At 46.7% G+C, this 23,152-nt stretch overlaps 1 protein-coding gene and 1 long non-coding RNA gene across 4 annotated transcripts in view; one reads left to right on the top strand and one right to left on the bottom strand.

Moving 5' to 3' along the window:
• The window catches only part of LOC308474520 (uncharacterized protein), an 88,341-nt gene extending 76,914 nt beyond the window's left edge, over window positions 1–11,427 (bottom strand). Inside the window, exons 1-4 of one of the 3 annotated variants that reach the window (XM_081000921.1) lie at window positions 9,696–10,675; window positions 9,419–9,500; window positions 8,874–8,956; window positions 8,000–8,126 (exon numbers count right to left, since the gene is read on the bottom strand). In XM_081000921.1, the coding sequence (XP_080857047.1) occupies window positions 8,000–8,126; window positions 8,874–8,956; window positions 9,419–9,500; window positions 9,696–10,121 (718 nt within the window). In that variant the 5' untranslated portion in view covers window positions 10,122–10,675. Of the gene's footprint in view, window positions 1–7,999; window positions 8,127–8,873; window positions 8,957–9,418; window positions 9,501–9,695; window positions 10,676–10,732; window positions 10,985–11,296 lie in introns of those variants that run through there. The other 2 variants (XM_081000924.1, XM_081000925.1) reach the window with 2 other exon arrangements.
• Window positions 11,428–13,440: 2,013 nt separating this feature from the next.
• Window positions 13,441–17,337, top strand: LOC308474715. The gene is made up of 2 exons (XR_013984884.1): window positions 13,441–14,995; window positions 16,568–17,337. It is a non-coding gene; the product is annotated as an uncharacterized lncRNA (long non-coding RNA).
• Window positions 17,338–23,152: the final 5,815 nt, after the last annotated feature.

Raw genomic sequence — 23,152 nt, 5'->3', positions numbered from 1 at the left:
CATGGACAGTAATACTAAAAGGAAAGGGAGTTCATGATGGCTGGGAGTTTGTTAAGAAGGAGATAGTAAAAGCACAACGTCAGGCAATACCAATGAGACGGAAACATGGAAGGTGCCTAAAGAAGCCAGGGTGGCTGTCTAAAGAACTTTTAACTGAGTTAAGATTAAAAAAGGATGTGTACAAAAAATGGAAAAGGGGGGAAACCACCAAAGAGGAATTCAAACAAATAGCCAGCACGTGTAGACACAAAGTCAGAAAAGCTAAAGCACAGAATGAACTCAGGCTTGCTAGAGAGGTTAAAAGCAACAAAAAAGGCTTTTATGGGTATGTCCGTAGCAAAAGGAAGAACAAAGAAACAGTGGGGTCACTCAGAGGAGAAGATGGTGAAATGTAAACAGGGGACACAGAAAGGGCTGAACTCCTCAATGCCTTCTTTGCCTCAGTCTTCTCCAATAAAGAAAACAATGCCAGACCTGAAGAATTTGGAGCAAATGATTCAGCAAAGGAAACACAGCCCAGAATAACTAAGGAGATAGTACAAGAATACTTGGCTAGTTTAGATGTATTCAAGTCTCCAGGGCCAGATGAACTGCATCCAAGAGTATTAAAAGAACTGGCAGATGTGATCTCAGAACCACTGGCAGTCATCTTTGAGAATTCCTGGAGAACAGGCGAAGTCCCGGCAGACTGGAGGAGGGCAAATGTTGTCCCTATTTTCAAAAAGGGGAAAAGAGAGGACCCAAATAATTACCACCCAGTCAGTCTGACATCAATACCAGGGAAGATTCTGGAGCAGATCATTAAGCAAACAGTCTGTGAGCATCTAGAAAGGAATGCTGTGATCACCAATAGTCAGCATGGATTTCTGAAAAATAAGTCATGTCAGACTAACCTGATCTCGTTTTTTGACAGAATTACAAGCCTGATAGATGAAGGGAATGCAGTGGATGTAGCCTACCTTGATTTCAGCAAGGCATTTGACAAGGTGCACCATGATATTCTTGTAAAGAAGCTGGTAAAATGCGGTCTTGACTATGCTACCACTCAGTGGATTTGTAACTGGCTGACTGACCGAACCCAAAGGGTGCTCATCAATGGTTCCTCTTCATCCTGGAGAAGAGTGACTAGTGGGGTGCCACAGGGTTCTGTCTTGGGCCCGGTCTTATTCAACATCTTTATCAACGACTTGGATGATGGACTCAAGGGCATCCTGATCAAATTTGCAGATGACACCAAACTGGGAGGGGTGGCTAACACCCCAGAGGACAGGATCACACTTCAAAACGACCTTGACAGATTAGAGAACTGGGCCAAAACAAACAAGATGAATTTTAACAGGGAGAAATGTAAAGTATTGCACTTGGGCAAAAAAAATGAGAGGCACAAATACAAGATGGGGGACACCTGGCTTGAGAGCAGTACATGTGAAAAGGATCTAGGAGTCTTGGTTGACCACAAACTTGACATGAGCCAACAGTGTGACGCGGCAGCTAAAAAAGCCAATGCAATTCTGGGCTGCATCAATAGGAGTATAGCATCTAGATCAAGGGAAGTAATAGCGCCACTGTATTCTGCTCTGGTCAGACCTCACCTGGAGTACTGTGTCCAGTTCTGGGCACCACAGTTCAAGAAGGACACTGACAAACTGGAACGTGTCCAGAGGAGGGCAACCAAAATGGTCAAAGGCCTGGAAACGATGCCTTATGAGGAACGGCTAAGGGAGCTGGGCATGTTTAGCCTGGAGAAGAGGAGGTTAAGGGGTGATATGATAGCCATGTTCAAATATATAAAAGGATGTCACATAGAGGAGGGAGAAAGGTTGTTTTCTGCTGCTCCAGAGAAGCGGACACGGAGCAATGGATCCAAACTACAAGAAAGAAGATTCCACCTAAACATTAGGAAGAACTTCCTGACAGTAAGAGCTGTTTGACAGTGGAATTTGCTGCCAAGGAGTGTGGTGGAGTCTCCTTCTTTGGAGGTCTTTAAGCAGAGGCTTGACAACCATATGTCAGGAGTGCTCTGATGGTGTTTCCTGCTTGGCAGGGGGTTGGACTCGATGGCCCTTGGGGTCTCTTCCAACTCTATGATTCTATGATTCTATGATTCTATGAGTTAGATCTGAGGTCTTACTACAGGGTTCACTGCCTTTGTTGACTCTCCTTGACACACAGATTGATGGGAACCTGATCACCGATGGAAGCGAAAGCTCTGAAAAGGCTCAATATGGAGGCCAAATGGCCGAAATATTGGGAAATTTTGGAGCAAGAAGGAGACAAATTGAAATTGCAGAGTTTCGAGAAACTAAAAAACAAAGTGCGAGACTGGCTTCATTATTATCAGATAATGGAGGCATATAATTTGGATAAGAAAATTGGCTTCCAGGTGGAAAAATCAAAACTAGAAACAGAACTGTTAGAACCCAAAACTAAGAATTTGGCAAGAATGTATAACTTGCTGCTGAAATGGAATACTCAGGATGAGACGGTGAAATCTGCTATGATTAAATGGGCACAAGATGTTGGACATAATATTATGTTTGCTGACTGGGAACAGTTGTGGACCACAGGTATGAAATTTATGGCATGTAATGCCCTAAGAGAGAATATTATGAAAATGATATACAGGTGGTACATGACACCAGTCAAGCTTGCAAAAATTTACCATGTGCCCGATAATAAATGTTGGAAATGTAAAGGAAATGAAGGTACTTTCTTTCACCTTTGGTGGACGTGCCCAAAGATTAAGGCTTTCTGGGAGATGATATATAATGAATTGAAAAAGGTATTTAAATATACCTTCTTGAAGAAACCAGAGGCCTTTCTCCTGGGCATAGTCGGCCAATTGGTGCCAAAGAAGGACAGAACTTTCTTTATGTATGCTACAACAGCAATGCTTTAAGAGATATGAAAAAAGGTTTACAAATGGGTAAAAGCTTAATGGTAAGGATTTGCTGAACTAACAAACCAAACTGGAATACAAAAAAGGGAGGTATGAGGAGGTCCGGGAAAATAAGGCTAGGGAAGGTATACTATGGAAAGTTAAATGTGTTTTTAACTGTATCCTGGATGTTTTCCTTTATTTTTCTTTTTTTTGTTATACTTTAAAAATCTTATTCTTTTTTCTGTATTTTGTACTTTTTTGTATTTTTATTTTTCTGTTTTTGTATTTGTTGAAACTTTAATAAATATCATTAAAAAAAAAAAAAAGATTGATGGGAACCTGAGATTCAAACAGCCTGGCATCTTCCAGGAAGGATCTTGTTTGGCCTAATCATGGAATCTCCTCCATCTGCAAGGCCTGTTGTCTCTTTGGTCAACCAGAAAGTGACCAAAGCAAAAACAGAAAACCTCACAGAAGCTGCTACTTCTTCTGCCAACACATGGAAGGTTACATTCAAGAAGGTCTGGGCAGCTCAGACCAGCCTGGTCATGGTTTAAAAAGGCATATGTGGGGCAAGAATATTCGCAGACAGAACAGTAGATTCAAGGTGAGCTGCGGGGAATGAGAATCCCAGATGCTGTTGAGCACCATCAAAATATTGCAGGATTCTCACAGGTGGAGGTAGGGGTCTGTGGGTTTGGGTGGGTGGGTGTATTTCAAAATATATATTATAAACAGAATCATCTTCAGGTGGGAATTCCCTCAAGGCCTATCTTTTACTTTTAAAGGGAAAAAGTTTAAAATAAGATCAGTGGAACATAAAGAAACATTTCTGAAAGATTACGAAGAAGATCTGCAAAAAGAAACCGAAAAAGAGCCAAGAGCTTTAAAACCAGGAATACAGGACATAGTACCACTATCTTTGGGATTGGACAAGTTAGAGAAGGTGATACCACCAACAGAACAAGAACAATTACTTGGTGCAGTTGGAGGAAAAGTAAAATAAATACACCATGTCCCTGCAACTATTAAGTTGGAATATTCATGGACTTAATTCCCCGGAGAAAAGGAGAAAAGTCTTTCATTTATTGAAAAAGGAACAATTGGACTTGATTTGTTTGCAGGAAACACATGTGATAAGGCTCCATAGGAAAGTATTGATTAATAAAAGATTGGGCCAGGAGTTTATTTCATCGGACAAAGTCAAAAAGAGAGGAGTTGTAATTTACGCGAAAGAGAGCCTATCACCTAAATTTATTTTTAAAGATGATCAAGGAAGATATGTGGCAATTGAAATTCAAACACAAGGAGAAAAATTTCTGATAGTAGGAGTATATGCTCCAAATGAGGGGAAATCTGAATTTTTTAAGAAGTTGCATGAGACATTGTTGGACTATATGGATTACAACATTAATGATGGGAGACATGAATGGAGTGGTATCCACAAACATGGACAAGTCGCAGAGACAGGTAGTTACTAAAGATGGCAGACTACCAAAAACCTTTTTTGAGATGACTGACAATATGGACTTGATTGACATTTGAAGAATAAAGAACCCCCCTGGCTAGGGAGAGAACCTTCTTCTCTGAAGCCAAAATGACATGGACAAGAATTGACCAAATTTGGATTACTAGAGGACTGGCACCTAAAACTCGAAAAGTGGAAATTTGCCCTAAAATTTGCTCCGACCATAATGCTGTGAAAATGGAGATGAAATTAACACCTATCAGCTCCTTCAGATGGAGGATGAATGACACCCTGTTTAGAGATCAAGAAGTTACCAAGAAGGCCCAAAAAACCTTGAGAGACTACTTTGAGATAAATATGAACACTACCATTGAAAAAAGAGTAATCTGGGACGCAAGCAAGGCAGTTATGAGAGGGTTCCTAATTCCACAGAATGTAATAAAGAAGAGAATTCAAAATGAGAAAAAAGATAAAATTTTGGAAAAAATAAAAGAGTGTGAGAAGAAACTGAGAGCGAAACCAAAGTCACAAGAGATTCTGAGAGAAATAAAGTTATACCAAGTTCAATATATGAAGATGATGAATCAGGAAATAGAATGGAAAATTAAACAGATGAGACAAAGGACATTTGAATCGGCCAATAAATGTGGAAAACTGTTAGCTTGGCAAATGAAAAAAAGACAAAAACTTAACACCATTACCAACTTGGAAGTGGAAGGAAAGAACATCCAGAATCCAGTGGAAATTAGAAAATGCTTCCAGAGGTATTTTAAACAGCTATACACACAAGGGCCACAGAAAGAGTGCGATTTAGACAAATTTTTAAAAACAAATGGGCTTCAAAAAATCTCCCAAGAAAATAAGTTAATGTTGAACTATAAAATAACAGAACAGGAGGTGGAAGGTGCCATCCAGAACATGCAGTTGGGCAAATCTCCAGGGCCAGATGGTTTAACCTCCAAATACTATAGATCTTTGAAGGACTGGATAATTCAACCACTAAAGGAGGTTTGTAATGAAATTTTGGAGGGGGAAAAAGCGCCAGAGTCGTGGAAAGAAGCTTATATTACACTAATACCGAAAAATGAGACTGAAAAGATGCAACTTAAGAACTACCGCCCCATATCCCTGCTTAATGTGGATTATAAAATTTTTGCAGATATTTTGGCTAAAAGGTTAAAAAAAGTATTAGTGGAGGAGATACATTAAGACCAAGCCGGCTTTCTCCCGGGTAGACACTTGTCTGACAACACGAGGAATATAATTAACATTTTGGAGAAGTTGCAAGTGAATATTAATACTAAAGCAGCTTTAATTTTTGTAGATGCGGAGAAAGCCTTTGATAATATTTCTTGGAGTTTCATGAAGAAAAATCTTCAGGGGATGGGGGTTGGTCAAGGGTTTGAAAATGGTATAAGTGCAATTTATTCAGAACAAAAGGCTAAACTAATAGTTAACAATGTGGTGACAGAGGAATTTAAGATAGAGAAAGGGACACGACAAGGCTGCCCAATTTCCCCATTGCTTTTTATTTCGATCCTGGAGGTTCTGCTAAATATGATCAGAAGGGACCGTCTGATCAAAGGTATACAGGTCGGAGCCAAACAGTACAAACTGAAAGCTTTTGCAGACGATTTGGTATTGACGTTACAGGAGCCAGAATCTAGTACTAAAAGAGTATTAGAATTGATTCAGGATTTTGGTCATGTGGCAGGATTTAAGTTGAACAAGTTAAAAACTAAGGTGCTTGAGAAAAATTTAACACCGATTGAGAGAGGTTTCAGAAGGAGACAGGTTTAACATTGGCTAAGAAAGTAAAATACCTGGGGGTTAATATGACCGCTAAGAACTTAAACCTATTTAAAGACAGTTATGAGAAATGTTGGTCAGAAGTGAAAAAGGATCTAGAGATATGGTCAAACTTGAAGCTTTCCTTGCTAGGTCGAATTGCTGTTATAAAGATGAATGTATTGCCAAGAATGTTATTCTTGTTTCAATCATTGCAAATTGTGGACAAAATGGACTGTTTCAAGAAGTGGCAGAGAGACATTTCTAGATTTGTCTGGCAGGGCAAAAAGCCCAGAATAAAATTTAAAATATTAACTGATGCAAAGGATAGAGGTGGATTTGCCCTGCCAGACCTCAAACTTTATTATGAATCAGCAGCATTCTGCTGGTTGAAAGAATGGCTGCTTCTTGAGAACACAGACATTTTGGATTTAGAAGGTTTCAACAATGTTTTTGGGTGGCATGCATATTTGTGGTATGACAAGATTAAAGCACATAAAGCATTTAAAAACCATATTGTCAGGAAAGCATTGTTAAATGTCTGGATAAGATAAAAGGACTTATTGGAAAATAAAACCCCAAGGTGGCTGTCACCGATGGAAGCAAAGGCTCAGAAAAGGCTCAATATGGAGGCCAAATGGCCGAAATATTGGGAAATTTTGGAACAAGAAGGAGACAAATTGAAACTGCAGAGCTTTGAAAAATTAAAAGATAAAGTGCGAGACTGGCTTCATTATTATCAGATAATGGAGACATATAATTTTGATAAGAAAATTGGCTTCCAAGTGGAAAAATCAAAATTGGAAACAGAATTGTTAGAACCCAATACTAAGGTTTTGTCAAAAATGTATAACTTGTTGTTGAAATGGAATACTCAGGATGAAACCGTGAAATCTGCTATGATTAAATGGGCACAGGATCTAGGATATAACATTATGTTTGCTGACTGGGAACAGTTGTGGACCACAGGTATGAAATTTACGGCATGTAATGCCCTAAGAGAGAATATTATGAAAATGATATACAGGTGGTACATGACACCAGTCAAGCTTGCAAAAATTTACCATGTGCCCGATAATAAATGTTGGAAATGTAAAGAAAATGAAGGTAATTTCTTTCACCTTTGGTGGACGTGCCCAAAGATTAAGGCTTTCTGGGAGATGATATATAATGAATTGAAAAAGGTATTTAAATATACCTTCTTGAAGAAACCAGAGGCCTTTCTCCTGGGCATAGTCGGCCAATTGGTGCCAAAGAAGGACAGAACTTTCTTTATGTATGCTACAACAGCAGCAAGAATACTCATTGCAAAGTATTGGAAGACACAAGATCTACCCACTCTGGAAGAATGGCAGATGAAGGTGATGGACTATATGGAATTGGCGGAAATGACTGGCAGAATCCGAGACCAGGGAGAAGAGTCGATGGAGGAAGATTGGAAAAAGTTTAAAGACTATCTACAGAAATATTGTAGAATTAATGAATGCTAGAAAGATGTTGGATAGAAACTAAGTGAACTTTAGCTGAAAGGTTATAAGGAATATGAAAAAAATGGTTTATTAATATGTAAAAATCTAAAATCACAATACTTTATGATTAATGATTAGGATACATAAAGAGGGGAGGGATTTGCTGAACGAAATAATCGAACTGGAATACAAAAAAGGGAGGTGTGAGGAGGTCCTGGAACTAAGCAAATGAAGGTCAAGTAATGGAAGGAATGAATTGTTTTTAAATATTTTTACTTTGTATTTTCTCTTTTTTGTGTGTGTGTGTGTGTTTTGTAATATCTTGAAAACTTCAATAAATATCTTATAAAAAAAACAACAAAATATATATTATAGTCCAGCAGGAAGCCTTACTGAGAGAGTCCACAATCGCACGATTCTCCTCCATGACTTCCTTATGCAGAGCTCTCTGGTCAGGATCCAGCAACGCCCACTCCTCCTCTGTGAAATACACAGCGACATCTTCAAAGCACAGAGGACCCTGAAGGAAAAGGAAAAAGGTCCTCTTCTGAGACAGCATAAAGATTATCCACTATACATTGCTCAGTTGTTTCTGCCCATTCATTGTTGTGTTCTTTTAATGGGATTATTTTGCTGCACATTTTAGGTCTGGATGCCTATTTTAGCATTTCAACTGATTTATTTTACTGTGCATTTTAATGATGGGTATTAATCTTTGTGTGAATGGGTGGAACTCCCCATGGTGTTCTTCAAATTATTCTGTCTGTGGAAGTATTCCTGTCTGCCAGACAGAATGCTCCCTTCTCTACTCCCGCTGTGCGATGCTTGGGGGGCGATGGGACCCTCCCTCTGCCCTACAGCCAACTTCAAGGGGCTCATGGGGGCACAGAGAGGGGGAGGAGGAGGAGGAGGAGGGGGATTCCCCTTGTGCAGCTGATGGGGCTGCTGAGGTGAATCCCGGCCACGGTTTTTTATGGCTTCTCAACTGCTTAGAAGCCTGATTAGATTTTGGCATCTAACGATCAATATAGAAATATAACTGCAGCTACTGATAAATCATATAAATAGTGACATTCCGAAGCCCAGCTAAGGAGAGACGGCTGTTCATTCCTGTCAGCACATAGAGCTTCTCCAATGGCACTGTCCATCTTTGTTCAGGACCGAGGCTTTGACAGAAGCCAAGACGAGGAGAAATTCCTTCCGGCCCAGAGGCTCCCTGGCTGCCCCACTCCTCTGACTCTTTCCCCACAAAGCTCTTTCCCCATACCAGATCTGTTTCCACAGCTGCTGCTTCTCCTCCGTTCTCATGAAAAGATGGATGAGGAGGTCTGGGGGACATCCTTCGGTCACCTGCGAGAGACAAAAGTCAAAGGGAAGCCATCAGCTCCTGCGTCTCTCACTTCTTCAGATACACTGAAACAGAAGTCTCTTTCAGAAGCCTGTTTCAGTGTATCTGAAGAAGTGTGTATGCACATGAAAGCTCATACCAATAACAAACTTAGTTGGTCTCTAAGGTGCTACTGGAAGGAATTTTTTTTCTTTTTCCAACCACGTCGGACCAACACGGTTACCTACCTGTAACTAGAGGTTCGGCACTTGGAGATAAGTGCCATAGATGTGCCATGGAAAAGGTCTTGCTTGTTGAGTGCATTTTGACATTGTACCCATTTCAAATTTTTGTTCTGTCAAAATATATCTTCCCCCCCCCCCTTGGGCTCTTGGCCCCAAGTGCCTCCCCCCCTAAAGATGAACAGAACCCAAAGATTAGTTTCAAGATCCACAGAATGAGAAGAAAGACGAGTTCCTCCTTACCCAGTGGCCTCCCTCTGGCGTCCAACGGAGTCTTTTCTGCCTCACAGGAATCCAGGCCCATTTCTGCAAAGAGACCCTTTTCCTGAAAGAGTAACAAGGATTTAAAACAGAGAATGGGGAGAAGGATTAGAAAAGGAATGATCGGAGCAAACGCTTTAGGGGAGCAGATCTCATCCCTTGCTTCTCCAAAGAGGGCAAGCCATTAGGAGAGCATCTTGGAAGGCTCCCTGTCTTGCTTGGAGCCCCTTGGGAGTTTCCAGAGGAAAGTCTCTCTCACCTGCTGCTCTGCCTGCTTCCTCTCCTCCGCCTGACTCAGGAGGAAACCTTCAGCCAGGGCTACTGCCTGGGAACTGGTCTCTGCTCCACATTCCCTCACCCAGCTCTCCATCTCCAGCGGAAGGACAGCCAGGAACTGCTCCAAGATCACCAGGTCCAGCATCTGAGCTTTCGTATGACTTTCTGGCTTCAGCCACCGACAGTTGAGGTGGTGGAGTCGGCCGCAAGCCTCTCGGGGTCCTTTGGCCTCCTGAGAGCCGGACTGCGTCAACTGCTGGCTCTGCACCTCTGAGCAGAGGGGGTCCTCCTCACCTGGGATCTTCTGCTCTGAGTTTTCCCATAATCTCCCACTGCTCCCAGTTTGGAGGGCAGGGCCTCCTCCTGCTTCAGGGCCAGCTGAGTCTTGCTCATCCATCTGGGCTCTCATGAAGCCTCCAAGAGATCGGAAGGAATCCTTTCGTTTTCTGCCAAGTTCTGATGGTCCGATTTAGAGGTGCTAGCAAAGCCTACAAAGCAAACATATTGGTCTGTTATCAGACTGATACATGGTCAGGAGAAGAGAAATGTTTCCTGAGCAAGCGTGGCTGAGTCTTGCTAGGAGCCAGGGCTGGACTGCACCACAGCCCCGACTCTGAACTTTCATTAACAGGAAAAAAGGAAGAAGAGAGAGAAGGAAGCGTCTAGCCCTGGTCTAAGGAAAGTGACCATGCAGAATTGCCTCACTGTCAATTTCATGACCCAGAAGGTGGAAGAAACAAGAAGGGGATCATCTGTCTTGGACCTAGTCCTCAACAACAGATGGGAACTGATCAACCAAGTGGAAGTACTGGGAAACTTGGGAGGAAGTGATCATGTCCTCTTGAGGTTTCCTGAGACAGAGGGAAGTGCAAGCTGAGTGTAGTCAGGAATTCACTTTAAGGCGGCCAATTAAAAAAGGCTTAAGGAGATATGGGTGAGATCTTATGTTCTGAAATACTGAAATAAATGGGAGCTTCTCAAAGGTGAAATATTGAAGGCCCAAATGCAGGCAGTGCCAACCGGAAAGAAGAGTGAGAGGCTTCCTCTTCAGTCTGGGGGATGCAGATCTGCGATTTAGGTCTGGGCTGCAGTTTTCCGTTTCATTTGGAAAAGCATTTGGAAAAACTGAAGAGCTGCTGGGCCCTGTCACCCCCAGGAGAGATGGCGGCCTCTCCTTCCTTGGAGGTTTCTGAGCAGAAGGTGGGGGGCCGCCTGCCATGGGGAACTGAGCAGAGATTCCTGCATTGCAGGGGCTGGACTAGATGTCCTTTGGGTGCCTTCCAAGCCTGAGATTCTGGGCTTCTCCCCAAGGCTTCCTCTTCCCTTTCATGGCGGAGCTGGAAGGGGACCCGCCGGGTCATCAGTCCAGCATCTGGACCAGCCTTTCTCCAGCTGGGGGCCCCCGGTGGGGCTGGACTACAACTCCCATCACCCCCCGCTCGCCAGGCCAGGCCTCAGGGATGATGGGAGTTGTAGTCCAGCCCCAGCTGGAGAAAGCCCCTCGCCCCCCCTTTGCAAAGCCCTGCCTGCCCCTCCCTGCAGGAGCCCCCACCATAGGACCCCCAGGGGGGAGAGGAGACTCACCGGAGGAGACAAGAGGGGCCCTCCGGAAGACCCGCCCCCTCCCTTCCTGTCCTCTCTAGGAGGGCGGCGCAGCTGCTCTTAACCCTTGGCCCGCCGGGCGCGCCCAGCTGGTCTCCTTCGGGGGGAGCCTGGGGGCCGGAGGAGGAGAAAGGGGAGCCCCCTGCCCCCCCCCGGGATGGGCAGGGAAAAGGCAGGGCTCAAGTCAGGCAGGGCCAGAGCTGTCAAGGGAGCAGCAGCCTCCCCTGTCCGGGGACAGTCTAGGGGAGATCTAACAATCTGGGATCGCAGCGGGAAGCGGCGCTGGAATAAGGGAACTTCCCCCCCCCCAAAAAAAGGGAAGGTTGGCAGCTATGGATCCTGCGCCCACAGTGGCCCCCAGGCGCCCCAAGCAGGAGGAGAGCACCTTCCCCCCCACCTGGTACTCTGCCACTCTAAGGTAGACTGGCTCTGGCCAGGGAGGCTCCATGCAAGAAGAGCCCTGGGGCAGGTGCCTCGCGCCAAAGGGACCCATCCAGCCCAGGATCCTGCGCCCACAGTGCCACCCAGGCACCCCCAAGCAGGAGGAGAGCGCCTTGTGCCCTCTAAGGTAGACTGGCTCTGGCCCTGGAGGCTCCATGCAGGACTCCTCAGAAACCAGGAAGAGCCCTGGGGCAGGTGCCTTGTGCCAAAGGGACCCATCCGGCCCAGGATCCTGCGCCCACAGTGCCACCCAGGCGCCCCAAGCAGGAGGAGAGCGCCTTTTGCCCTCTAAGGTAGACTGGCTCTGGCCCTGGAGGCTCCATGCAGGACTCCTCAGAAACCAGGAAGAGCCCTGGGGCAGGTGCCTTGTGCCAAGGGGGACCCATGCGGCCCAGGATCCTGCGCCCACAGTGGCCCCCAGGCGCCCCAAGCAGGAGGAGAGCACCTTCCCCCCCACCTGGTACTCTGCCACTCTAAGGTAGACTGGCTCTGGCCAGGGAGGCTCCATGCAAGAAGAGCCCTGGGGCAGGTGCCTCGCGCCAAAGGGACCCATCCGGCCCAGGATCCTGCGCCCACAGTGCCACCCAGGCGCCCCCAAGCAGGAGGAGAGCGCCTTGTGCCCTCTAAGGTAGACTGGCTCTGCCCCTGGAGGCTCCATGCAGGACTCCTCAGAAACCAGGAAGAGCCCTGGGGCAGGTGCCTCGCGCCAAAGGGACCCATCCGGCCCAGGATCCTGCCATAGCTGTCAACTTTCAGATTTGAAAAGAAGGGATCAGCAGCCTCCCCTGTCCCGGGGACACTCTATGGGAGATCTAATAATCTGGGATACCAGCGTGAAACGGCGCTGGAATAAGGGAATTTCCCCCCAAAAAAGGGAAGGTCGTGGGGCGCAGGGGGTTCTGTGGTCTATAAGCCACTGAGACTTGGGCTGCCCAGCGGAAGGTCTGTGGTTCCAGTCCCCATGACTGAGCTGCCCTTCCTCTGTCCCAGCTCCTGCCAACCTAGCAGTTCGAAAGCACACCAGCGCAAGTAGAGAAATAGGTACCACTGTGGTGTTTCTGTGCGCTCTGGCACTTCTCACAGTGTCCCGTTGCACCAGAAGCGGCTCAGTCCTGCTGCCCATATGACCCGGAAAGCTGTCTGTGGACCAACCTGGGCTCCCTCAGCCTGAAGCGAGATGAGCTCTGCGCCCCAGTCGCCTTTGACGGGACCTGACCGTCCAGGGGTCCTTGCCTCCCCCAAGAGAGGAAGGGAAGGTCCACGTGTTGGACTGAGCAGGAAAAGGGGGGCTGCCTTGGCCTCCCCTTCCCCTTTAGAGCAAGCGCCTCTGGGGCGCAAGAGGGGGGTGCTGGGTCCGCTACTGCCGCTCTCGCTGCCCCTCTCCAACTTCAGCAGGAGCTGTTTATCCAGAGGGGGAGAGAATCCTGGGAGGAGACATTCTACTTATTTACAGTGGTACCTCAGGTTAAGAACTTAATTCGTTCTGGAGGTCCGTTCTTAACCTGAAACTGTTCTTAACCTGAGGTACCACTTTAGCTAATGGGGCCTCCTGCTGCTGCCGCGCCACCAGAACACGATTTCTGTTCTCATCCTGAAGCAAAGTTCTTAACCCAAGGTACTATTTCTGGGTTAGCGAAGTCTGTAACTTGAAGCGTATGTAACCTGAAGCGTATGTAACCCGAGGTACCACTGAATTAAATTTATATACCACCCTATGCCTGCAGGCTTTCAGGGCAATTCACAAAATAAAACCAGAATATAAAACCGCAGAATAATCAAAATAAAAACAACAACCACCCGATAAACCCTCCCCCCCAAACACATTTTAAAAGGCCATAGGATGTCAATCAAATCAACCAAAGGCCTGGTTAAAAAGGAACATTTTTGCCTGGTGCCTAAAGGTGTGTAACAAAGGCGCTTGGGGGAACTTCCCTGGGGAGAGCATTCTTCACGTGGGGAGCCACTGCAGAGAAGGCCCTGTTCCTGTGCTGCCACCCTCCAGACCTCTCAAGGAGGAGGGACACAAAGAAGGGCCTCAGATGATCTCAGGGTCCTGATAGGTTCATATGGAGAGAGGCGGTCCTTGAGGAACTGTGGTTCTGACCCATTTAAGGCTTAATAGGTCAAAACCGGCACACTGAATGGGCAGCCAGTGCAGTCGGACCAGGATTGGTGCAATATGTTCAAACCGTCTTGCTCCGGTGAGCAACCTGGCCGCTGAATTCTGAACCAGCTGAAGTTTCCGAACCGTCTTCAGAGGCAGCCCAACGTGTAACGCATTGCAGTAATCTCACCTTGAGGTTGCCAGAGCATAAACAGCAGTAGTTAGGTGATCCCTGTCCAGACAGAGGCGTAGTTGGGCCACCAGCCGAAGCTGATGGAAGGCGCTCTGGGCCACGGAGGCCACCTGAGCCTGGAGCGACAGGAAAGGATCCAGGAAGACCCCCAAGCTATGAAGCTGCTCCTTCAGAGGAAGTGTAATCCCATCAAGAGCAGGCCATCTCCCTAGAACGGTATACTAAAAATGATGAAGTTAAATCAATGACTTTGGTTATAATATACAATTTTTATCATGGGAAAAGTTATGGAATGAGGATATGAAGTTTACGGCTTGCGGTTCTGTTGAAAGAAACCTATATGAAAATGATGTACTGTTGGTACCTAACACTGAGTAAAATTGCACAAATGTATAGAACCAGCTCAAATTTGTGCTGGAAATGTAAAAGGAAAGAAGGTACCTTTTATCATATGTGGTGGTCCTGTGGAGTGGTAAAAGCGTTCTGGGAAATGATATATACTGAATTAAAGAAAGCGTTTAAGAAAACTTTTGTCATCATCAACATCATCAAGGAGTGTGGTGGAGTCTCCTTCTTTGGAGGTCTTTAAGCAGAGGCTTGGCAACCATATGTCAGGAGTGCTCTGATGGTGTTTCCTGCTTGGCAGGGGGTTGGACTCGATGGCCCTTGTGGTCTCTTCCAACTCTATGATTCTATGATTCTATGATCATCAATTTTAATTTGTATACTGTCTTTCTATCTTACAATACTCAAGGCGGTTTACAAGCTGAAGAAACAGAAAATGTACATCTTCTAACAATCTAATGCAATACAAAACATAACTTTAAAATAGGCAGCCTACATCAAAATAGCAACATTCAACCATTACTTAGAATAGTATAACATAATAATAACATATAAAAGTTAAACAGAAATCCACTCAACAGATACAATAATATCTAAAGTATAACACTGGGCAACAATTTTTTACTTTTTGAATGTTGTCTAGATTTCTACAACTGATTTAGGGTATTTTTGCACTGCTGAATCAGGAAATGGCATCCGTTTCTCTCCATCAGGTCAGGTTTTTGTGCCATGTTGATTTGAAAAAAATCAGATTTTGTGACAAAATCGATTACATTTTTGTGGCATTATCAGCTGATTTTTGTCAACACATATAATCCTAAATATATTTTTAAGAGAAAAAAATCTTTTTTCCAACAACATATATTGATGACCTGATAGAAACATTGATTACTGTAAACTGAATGGTGGACATTGATAAAGGTAAGTACACGTAAATTGCATGTTGCTTCACCATTTTACAAACTTCAGGGCTTGAACTTCCGTTTCTTGGAACTCCAGGAATGCTCAGCGGCAGGGAGGTCTCTCTTCAGAGTCCAACAGTAGTCAGCCATCATGACTGCGTCCCAGCGACCCTGATACCTGGTCTCCATCTCTTTCATGTCCTGATGGAATCTCTCCCCCTGCTCGTCACTCATTGAACCCAGGTTCTCAGGAAACCGGTCCATATGTGAAAATAGGTAGTGCATCTTGACGCTCATGTTGCAGCCCAGGTTTCTGAAAGCAGTCAGCATGTTGTTGACAAGTTCTGCGTAGTTTCTGGCCTTATTGTTGCCAAGAAGGTTCTTTACTACCAGAACAAATGCCTTCCACGCTTCCAGTTCCACTTCGTTCATTGAGTTTCCGAACTCTGGATCTCTGATGAGCTGACGGATCTGAGGACCATCAAAGATGCCAGCTTTCAACTTCTCCATGGTCAATCCTGGAAAAGCCTGGCACAAGTAAGTGAAGCAGTCACCATCCTTGTCCAGAGCCTTGGTGAACTCCTTGATTAAGCCGAGCTTGGTGTGCAGTGGTGGGAAGAGTATTCTGTCTCTGTCCATCAGAGGGTTGTTGATGACGTTCCTTTTTCTTCAAGGCACCAATTCCTCCCGCACAGGCCAGTCCTTCATGTAATGCTGAGCACGGTCCCTACTATCCCACATGCACAGAAAACATGGGAACTTGGTGAAGCCAGACTGTTGTCCCAACAGTTCACCATCTTCAGGTCAACACAAATAAACCACTTATGCTGATCATAACCAATTTTCTCCAGCACATACTTCACCCCTTCATAATTCTCCTTCAATGTACTCGAGTGAGCCAGGGGTTTTGATCCCCCAACTTTATGCTTTGCCGCACCAATTTATGGTAGATTTCGAGGCTTTATGACTTCAAACTGATCCCTTTTCGACATAATCACCCAGAACTATTGGACCTGAATACTTCTTGTCATTAAAATAATCATTTCCAATCAAAACAATTATTCGACATGGCATTTTACCCCCAGCAACTTCTTCTAAAATGCTCCACACAAGCGTACATGTGAACAAAAACGTAAAAAAACGACATGTGGCCATAGCTCAAAAACTTGACCTGATTGAGCAAAACCAATGTGATTTTTGGATTCAGTGCATCAGATTCATCCTAAATCAGCTGAAAAAACGCAGACAACAAATTTGTTGTTGACCAGTGTAATCAATAAAACAACGGCAAGCCACAGTACACAAAACAATACAATACACATTGAGAAGCAGAGGGTGGGGCAAGGCAGGTGGAAGGAGGCCTTGCCTGATGGAGTCTCTCCCCTCACCCTTTGTCAGAAAACCAGAGGCTTTTCTGTTATAATATAATATGTGATGAATTACCAGAGAAAATAAGAGACTGTTTACGTATGCAACGACAGCAGAATGTTTTTGGCCCAGAGATGGAAAGAAGGTGAAGTACCGACTAAAGAAGAGCGGCAGACCAAACTGATGGAATGCGCAGAAATGGCGAGACTAAGGGGAAAGATCAGAAACCAGGAAGAACAAGTATTTTTAAAAGACTGGAATAATTTTATTGTTTACTTGAAAGACCACTGTAGACAGTTAAAATCATGGGCAGGGATACAAGGACACTTGTAATGTGAACTGAACTTTGGTTACTATGGTTACATAAGAGATGGATAATGGTAAAAGATGCAGAAAAAAGGGAAAAGATATTTAGAACTGGAACCCATGTGGTGGAAGGTCTGAAAGAACCTTGTTACTGTTTATGTTTTGGAAAGGTTACAGGTATCGTGTATAACTTTATGTAAAACCAATTTAATTTTTTTTAAGAGCAGGCCATCTCCCACCCATCTGGTCTAGGGCACCACCCACTAACTGCCTCAGTCTTATCTGGATTGAGTTTCAGTTTGACATTGAGTTTCAGACATCCACTCCACCTTCCTCCCAGGGAAGGCAAAAAGAGCAGAGACTGCTATAGACTACTAAAAATGCTGAAAAACGGAGGGACACATTCCATGCTGGATGCCATCAGACGGTTGACTCATGTTCAGCTTGTGGTCCACTAAGACCATTAGACCTCTGCAATTCTATGATTCTATGTGAAACACCACGTTTGCCAGCAGCACATGTGAAAAGGATCTAAGGGTCTTAGGACACCAAAAGCTTAACGTGAGTCAACAAGGTGAGTCAGTAGCAAAATAAGGTAATGCTATTTTAGGCTACCTCAACAGGCGTCTAATGTCCAGGTCCTGGGAAGTAATACTATGTTCCTTTCTGATTGCTCAGACCACACCTGGAGTCCTGTGCTCAATTCTGGATGTCACAATCAAAGGAGGATATTGAGAAGTTGGAATCTGTGCAGAGAAGGGTGACCAATATAATCAAGTGTCAGGGAACTGCCATCGGAAGGAAGGGAGGTGAAAGGGCTCACACAGGTTGGGAGAGACTCAGCAGCTGAAGAGGGAACCAGTAGGGGGAGAGGAGGTGAGCTGAGGGAAAGTGAGCAGGAGGGATGGCTCCGAGACACTTCCAGCGAAAACAGTGGGGAGGTTTCAGGACCTCCTGTAGGGACACCCACTCCTCGCCGGAAACTGTCACGCAGAGAGTCCAGAAGACGTGTTTCCGTTAAGGAGCTTTTATGTTGGAAGCGATTCCGAAAGCAACCACTGTCGGAATCTGCCAGCGACTGACGGAGCCATGTTTAAGGGGCTCCGTTACAGACAGAGGTTTGCAAACTTGACCAAACTCTGAGGGACTTGGATTTTACGCACAAGCAGCTCATCGTCCCATCACAGCATTCCGACAGTCTCCGTGAGCAGCTTGTGCAGGAGAAGGCATCATGAGCAACCCAGCCGGAACCGGAGAAGCAGGAGCTGGAGCGGGTCCAAGCCTGGAGGAAAGGTACCGGGCGTTGGAGGTCCAGCTAGCGCTGCAGACGGCGAGGCTCGAGGAGAGGAGGGCTCAAGATGCAGAGAAGGGGAAAACCACCCCGCTCGCCAGAAAGTTGCCAGGATTGGTGCAGAAGTTTGGGGGGGAGGCCAAGGACTATCATGCCTTTAGGACAAAGATGCAATATGCCCTTAATCTGCAGTTTGATGACTTTCCCGACGAGGAATCGCGGGTGGCTTTTGTGATTGGGCATCTCGAAAAGGGGGCGAAAGACTGGGTGAGGCCCCTGATGGCAACGAATAATGACATCCTGAAGGACACGAGGAAGTTTTTTCGTGCCATGGATCTGATGTTTTCCAGCGATATTGAGCAGGGAGTGGTACGCAGACAGTTAAGGGCGTGCAAACAGGGGAGCCGATCTGTTCGTGAGTACTGGACTGAGTTTACCATGTTGATCCATAAATTGGGGTGGGATCTATCGGCGGAACCCATTCAAATGCTCTTTGAAGAAGGGCTTTCTTCGGCTGTGAAAGACGAACTTTCCCGGGCGCCCAGGGCGGAGTCTATGGACCAGCTGACCAAATCAGCGCTGACCATAGGAGCGCGCCAAGAGGCGAGAGCCTTGGAGAGGCGGGAAGGGAAGGGGGAACGTTGGAGGGAGCTTCGCATTCCAGAGATTCCAGAGCCACCGTTCCCGCCGGGAGAGCCGATGGAAATTGGAACAGCGCGCGCGCGCGCGCAGTTTCAAAGCCCAGTGAAGAGCGGAAGAAGGAGGGAAAGGGCGCCAAGAAATGTTATCTCTGCCAACAGCCAGGTCATTTTGCCAGAGTCTGCCCCCAAAGAAAGGAATGGCAAGGAATGGCGGGAGCTGTTGGGGAGAGGGAGGAAAAGGTACCGGAGCAAGTAAAAGCCAACGCCTGGCTGCCACCGTCGGGGCACAGCAGCCAGGCCAAAGAGCAGTGAAAGTGCCCACGCCGGAACCTCCTAAACCCGCCCTAGTGATAGAGGTGTTACTAGAGCTGCCTAACGGACACCCACTAAAGATAAAGGCGCTATTGGACTCAGGCAGCTCCTGCAATTTCATGAGTAAGGAGTTTGCTGCTGAGCACCAGATACAGACTATCCCTTTAAGTAACCCTTTGCAGGTGACCACGATCGATGGAAGGGAGCTGCTGGGAGGAGAAGTCAGCCAGCAGACCGTCCCAATGATAATGAGGGTAGCAAGACACACTGAGCTAATAGCGTTTAATGTGGCTACCTTGGGAGGAGCTCCCATTATTTTGGGGATGAGCTGGCTAGCGTTACATGATCTGCTAGTGGGCTGGCATCAGAGAGTGGTCTCCTTTGGGTCAGCACATTGTCTAGAACACTGCAAAGAGCGGGAGGCTCAAGGAGGGGCCAGAGCCACTCTAGCAGGGACGGAAGTAACGGAGAAGGGGAAGGTTCCCCAACAATACGCCGACCTGAGCAACGTCTTCAGCGAGAGGGAGGCAAACAAACTACCCCCACATAGACCCTTTGACTGTCAAATCAATTTACTCCCTGGGGCACAGCTCCCTGTAGGCAAGCTGTACGCCATGTCAGACAGAGAGATGCAGGAGCTAAGGGAGTTCATTGACAAGAACCTGAAGAGAGGGTTCATCAGAGAGTCCAGGGCGGTGGGGGGCAGCCCAGTGTTTTTTGTGGATAAAAAAAACACGGACAAACCTAGACTTGTAGTGAACTTCAGGGCCTTAAATGCAGTGTCAGAACCAGTGACTTTCCCGATGCCCAGAATTGATGACATTTTGACAAGGGTCAGGAAGGGAAAGATTTTTACTAAACTGGACCTGAGGGGGGCGTACAACCTGATACGAATAAGGAAGGGGGATGAATGGAAAACCACCATGTTCACCCCTTTGGGGGCATTTGAATATTTAGTTATGCCCTTCGGCTTACAAGCAGGCTCCGCGTGCTTTCAATCGTTTATGAACCACGTCCTGGGGCCTTTGCTTTACAAGAATTGTGTGGCCTTCTTAGATGACGTGTTAGTATATTCAGAGAATGAGGAGCAGCATGTAAAAGACGTCAGGGAAGTGTTGGGCAGACTGCAAGCCAATCAGCTGTGGGTGAAGCTAGAGAAGTGTCAGTTTCATGCCAAGGAGGTGGAATTCCTGGGGTACCGCTTGTCGGACAAGGGATTGGCCATGGATCCTGGCAAGGTCCAAGCGGTACTGGAATGGAAAACACCGAAAACAAGGAAGGATGTGCAAAGATTCCTTGGATTTGGAAACTTCTATCGGAAGTTCATCAGAAATTTTGCCCACTTGACGGCGCCCATTACGGACTGTCTCAGCAGTAAGAGGAAATTCATTTGGACGGCGGAGGCGGAGCGAGCTTTTGAGGAGCTGAAAAGGGCGTTCGCTTCGGAAGAACAGCTCCTGCATGTGGATTTACAAAAACCGATGCGAGTGGAAACGGACGCATCAGACCGGGCTGTGGGGGCGGTGCTTCTGCAGCCTGGCAAGGAGGAGTCGGAGTGGAGACCGTGTGCCTTTTTTTCGCGAAAGCTGAACAAATCTGAGAGGAACTACACGGTGTATGACCGAGAACTACTAGCCATTCATGAAGCGTTCAGGAGATGGAGGCATTTATTAATTGGGGCACAACATAAGGTGCAAGTGTGCACGGACCACAAGAACTTAGAGTATTGGAGAACGGCACGAGTGCTCAACCAACGGCAAGTGAGATGGGCCCAGGAGTTCTCCAAATTCCACTTTGAAATTTGTTATGTGCCAGGTCCAGAAAATGTTAGGGCGGACGCTCTCTCACGCAAACCTGAATATTTGGAAGGGGAGGGGGCACCCGAAGAGAGACATGTCATCCCAGAGGACCGCTGGGTGTGTGGGGCGGCATTGGTGGGGCAAAGAGAACTGGTAGAGGAAACAGAGAATGATGAATACGCCCAGAATAAGCTCAGAGGTCTTAGGGGTGAGGGAGAGGAACCAGGGGGTTTCGAGGAAAGAAATGGAGCTTTGTATTACAAAGGGGCACTGTATATCCCTGAAGGAGACTTAAGGGGGAGGGTACTCAAGCAGTTGCACGACAGCCCCACGGCGGGGCATTTTGGACAACACAAAACCATGTGGTTGGTCACCAGGGAATTTTGGTGGCCTAAGGTGAGGGAAGATGTACGGGAGTATGTAAGAGGGTGCGAGCAATGCCAGCGAGCCAAAGGGGAGAGGCGGGCGCCGGCGGGGCTATTAGAACCCTTACCAACCCCAGAACGACCTTGGGAGGCAGTGTCGATAGATTTTATGACTGATCTGCCGAAGTCCAAGGGGAAAACAGCCATCATGGTGGTGGTAGACCTACTAACAAAGATGTGCCACTTTGTAGCCTGCTCGCATGCAGTCACGGCGGAAGAGACAGCGAAGTTATTTGTAGAACACATTTTTAGGTTGCACGGGGTGCCATTGAGGGTGGTCTCAGACCGAGGAAAACAATTTACTTCCAGGTTCTGGAGGAAGCTCATGAGCTTACTGCAGGTGGAGGTCAACTTTTCGACTGCCCGGCACCCTGAAACCAACGGGCAGGCGGAAAGAGCAAACGGTGTCCTCCAGCAATACCTGAGGTGTTATGTCAATGACAGAGAGAATGACTGGGTAGAAAAGTTGGCGCTGGCGGAATTTGCCTACAACAATGCCGAGAATGTGTCCACAGGGATGAGCCCCTTCTTGGTTAATTATGGGTGTCATCCCAGGGCTTTCCCAGGGGGAGAAGGGGAGAGATGGAGCGTCCCGGCAGCCGAGCATTTTGTAGAAGAAATGGAAGCAATCCATCGTCAGCTCCAACTCAGCTTAGAAAGGGCGAAGGAAGAATACAAGAGGCAGGCAGACAAGAACCGAAGGGAAGGTGAAACCATAAGGGTGGGAGATAGGGTGTGGCTGTCAACCCAAGGGTTGCCGTTCAAAGGAGGTTGTAAGAAATTAAGACCCAGGAGATTGGGTCCCTTTGAGGTCATTCAACAGGTCAACCCAGTGGCTTTCAGGCTCCGGTTACCCAACCACATGAAACTGCACCCAGTATTTCACAGGTCGTTACTGTCACCGTATGAGGGGGGACGAGAAGGGATGTCCACTCGGGGACCGATCATAGAAGAAAGGGAATGCAGCAGCCATGTGGCAGAAATCCTCGACGCCAGGTGGAAGGGGGATCAGGTGGAGTATTTGGTAGCGTGGGAAGGAGAACCGGAGTCAGAAAACACTTGGGTAATGGCAGAAGATATCAATGACGAGGTATTGATAGAAACGTTCCATCAAAGGTTCCCAAGGAAACCTCAGCCTGTGGAGAGGTTCCGGAGGGAATACTTTGGGACCACCGATGAGGAGGAGGAGTTGGAAGGATTCCCGGACTCGGAAGGGGAAGGGGAGATGGACTCTGAGGAGGAGGAGTACTTCGAGACCAGGAACCGCAACAGGTGGAGAGAAGTGTTCGAGACATCGGAAGGTGAAGGAAGTTCCTTCCGGGGTTTTGCCTCCTCACCGCCCATAGAGGAGGGGGCGGGAGGGGGTGAAGGGGGCCCTGGAGGGGAGGTGGATGTCAGGGAACTGCCATCGGAAGGAAGGGAGGTGGAAGGGCTCACACAGGTTGGGAGAGACTCAGCAGCTGAAGAGGGAACCAGTAGGGGGAGAAGAGCTGAGCTGAGGGAAAGTGAGCAGGAGGGATGGCTCCGAGACACTTCCAGTGAAAACAGTGGGGAGGTTTCAGGACCTCCTGTAGGGACACCCACTCCTCGCCGGAAACTGTCACGCAGAGAGTCCAGAAGACGTGTTTCCGTTAAGGAGCTTTTATGTTGGAAGCGATTCCGAAAGCAACCACTGTCGGAATCTGCCAGCGACTGACGGAGCCATGTTTAA

Source organism: Podarcis pityusensis, assembly GCF_964106645.2.
Source record: "Podarcis pityusensis genome assembly, chromosome: 3".
NCBI classification, from domain to species: domain Eukaryota; kingdom Metazoa; phylum Chordata; class Lepidosauria; order Squamata; family Lacertidae; genus Podarcis; species Podarcis pityusensis.
This window is presented reverse-complemented; position numbering and strand designations above follow the sequence as displayed.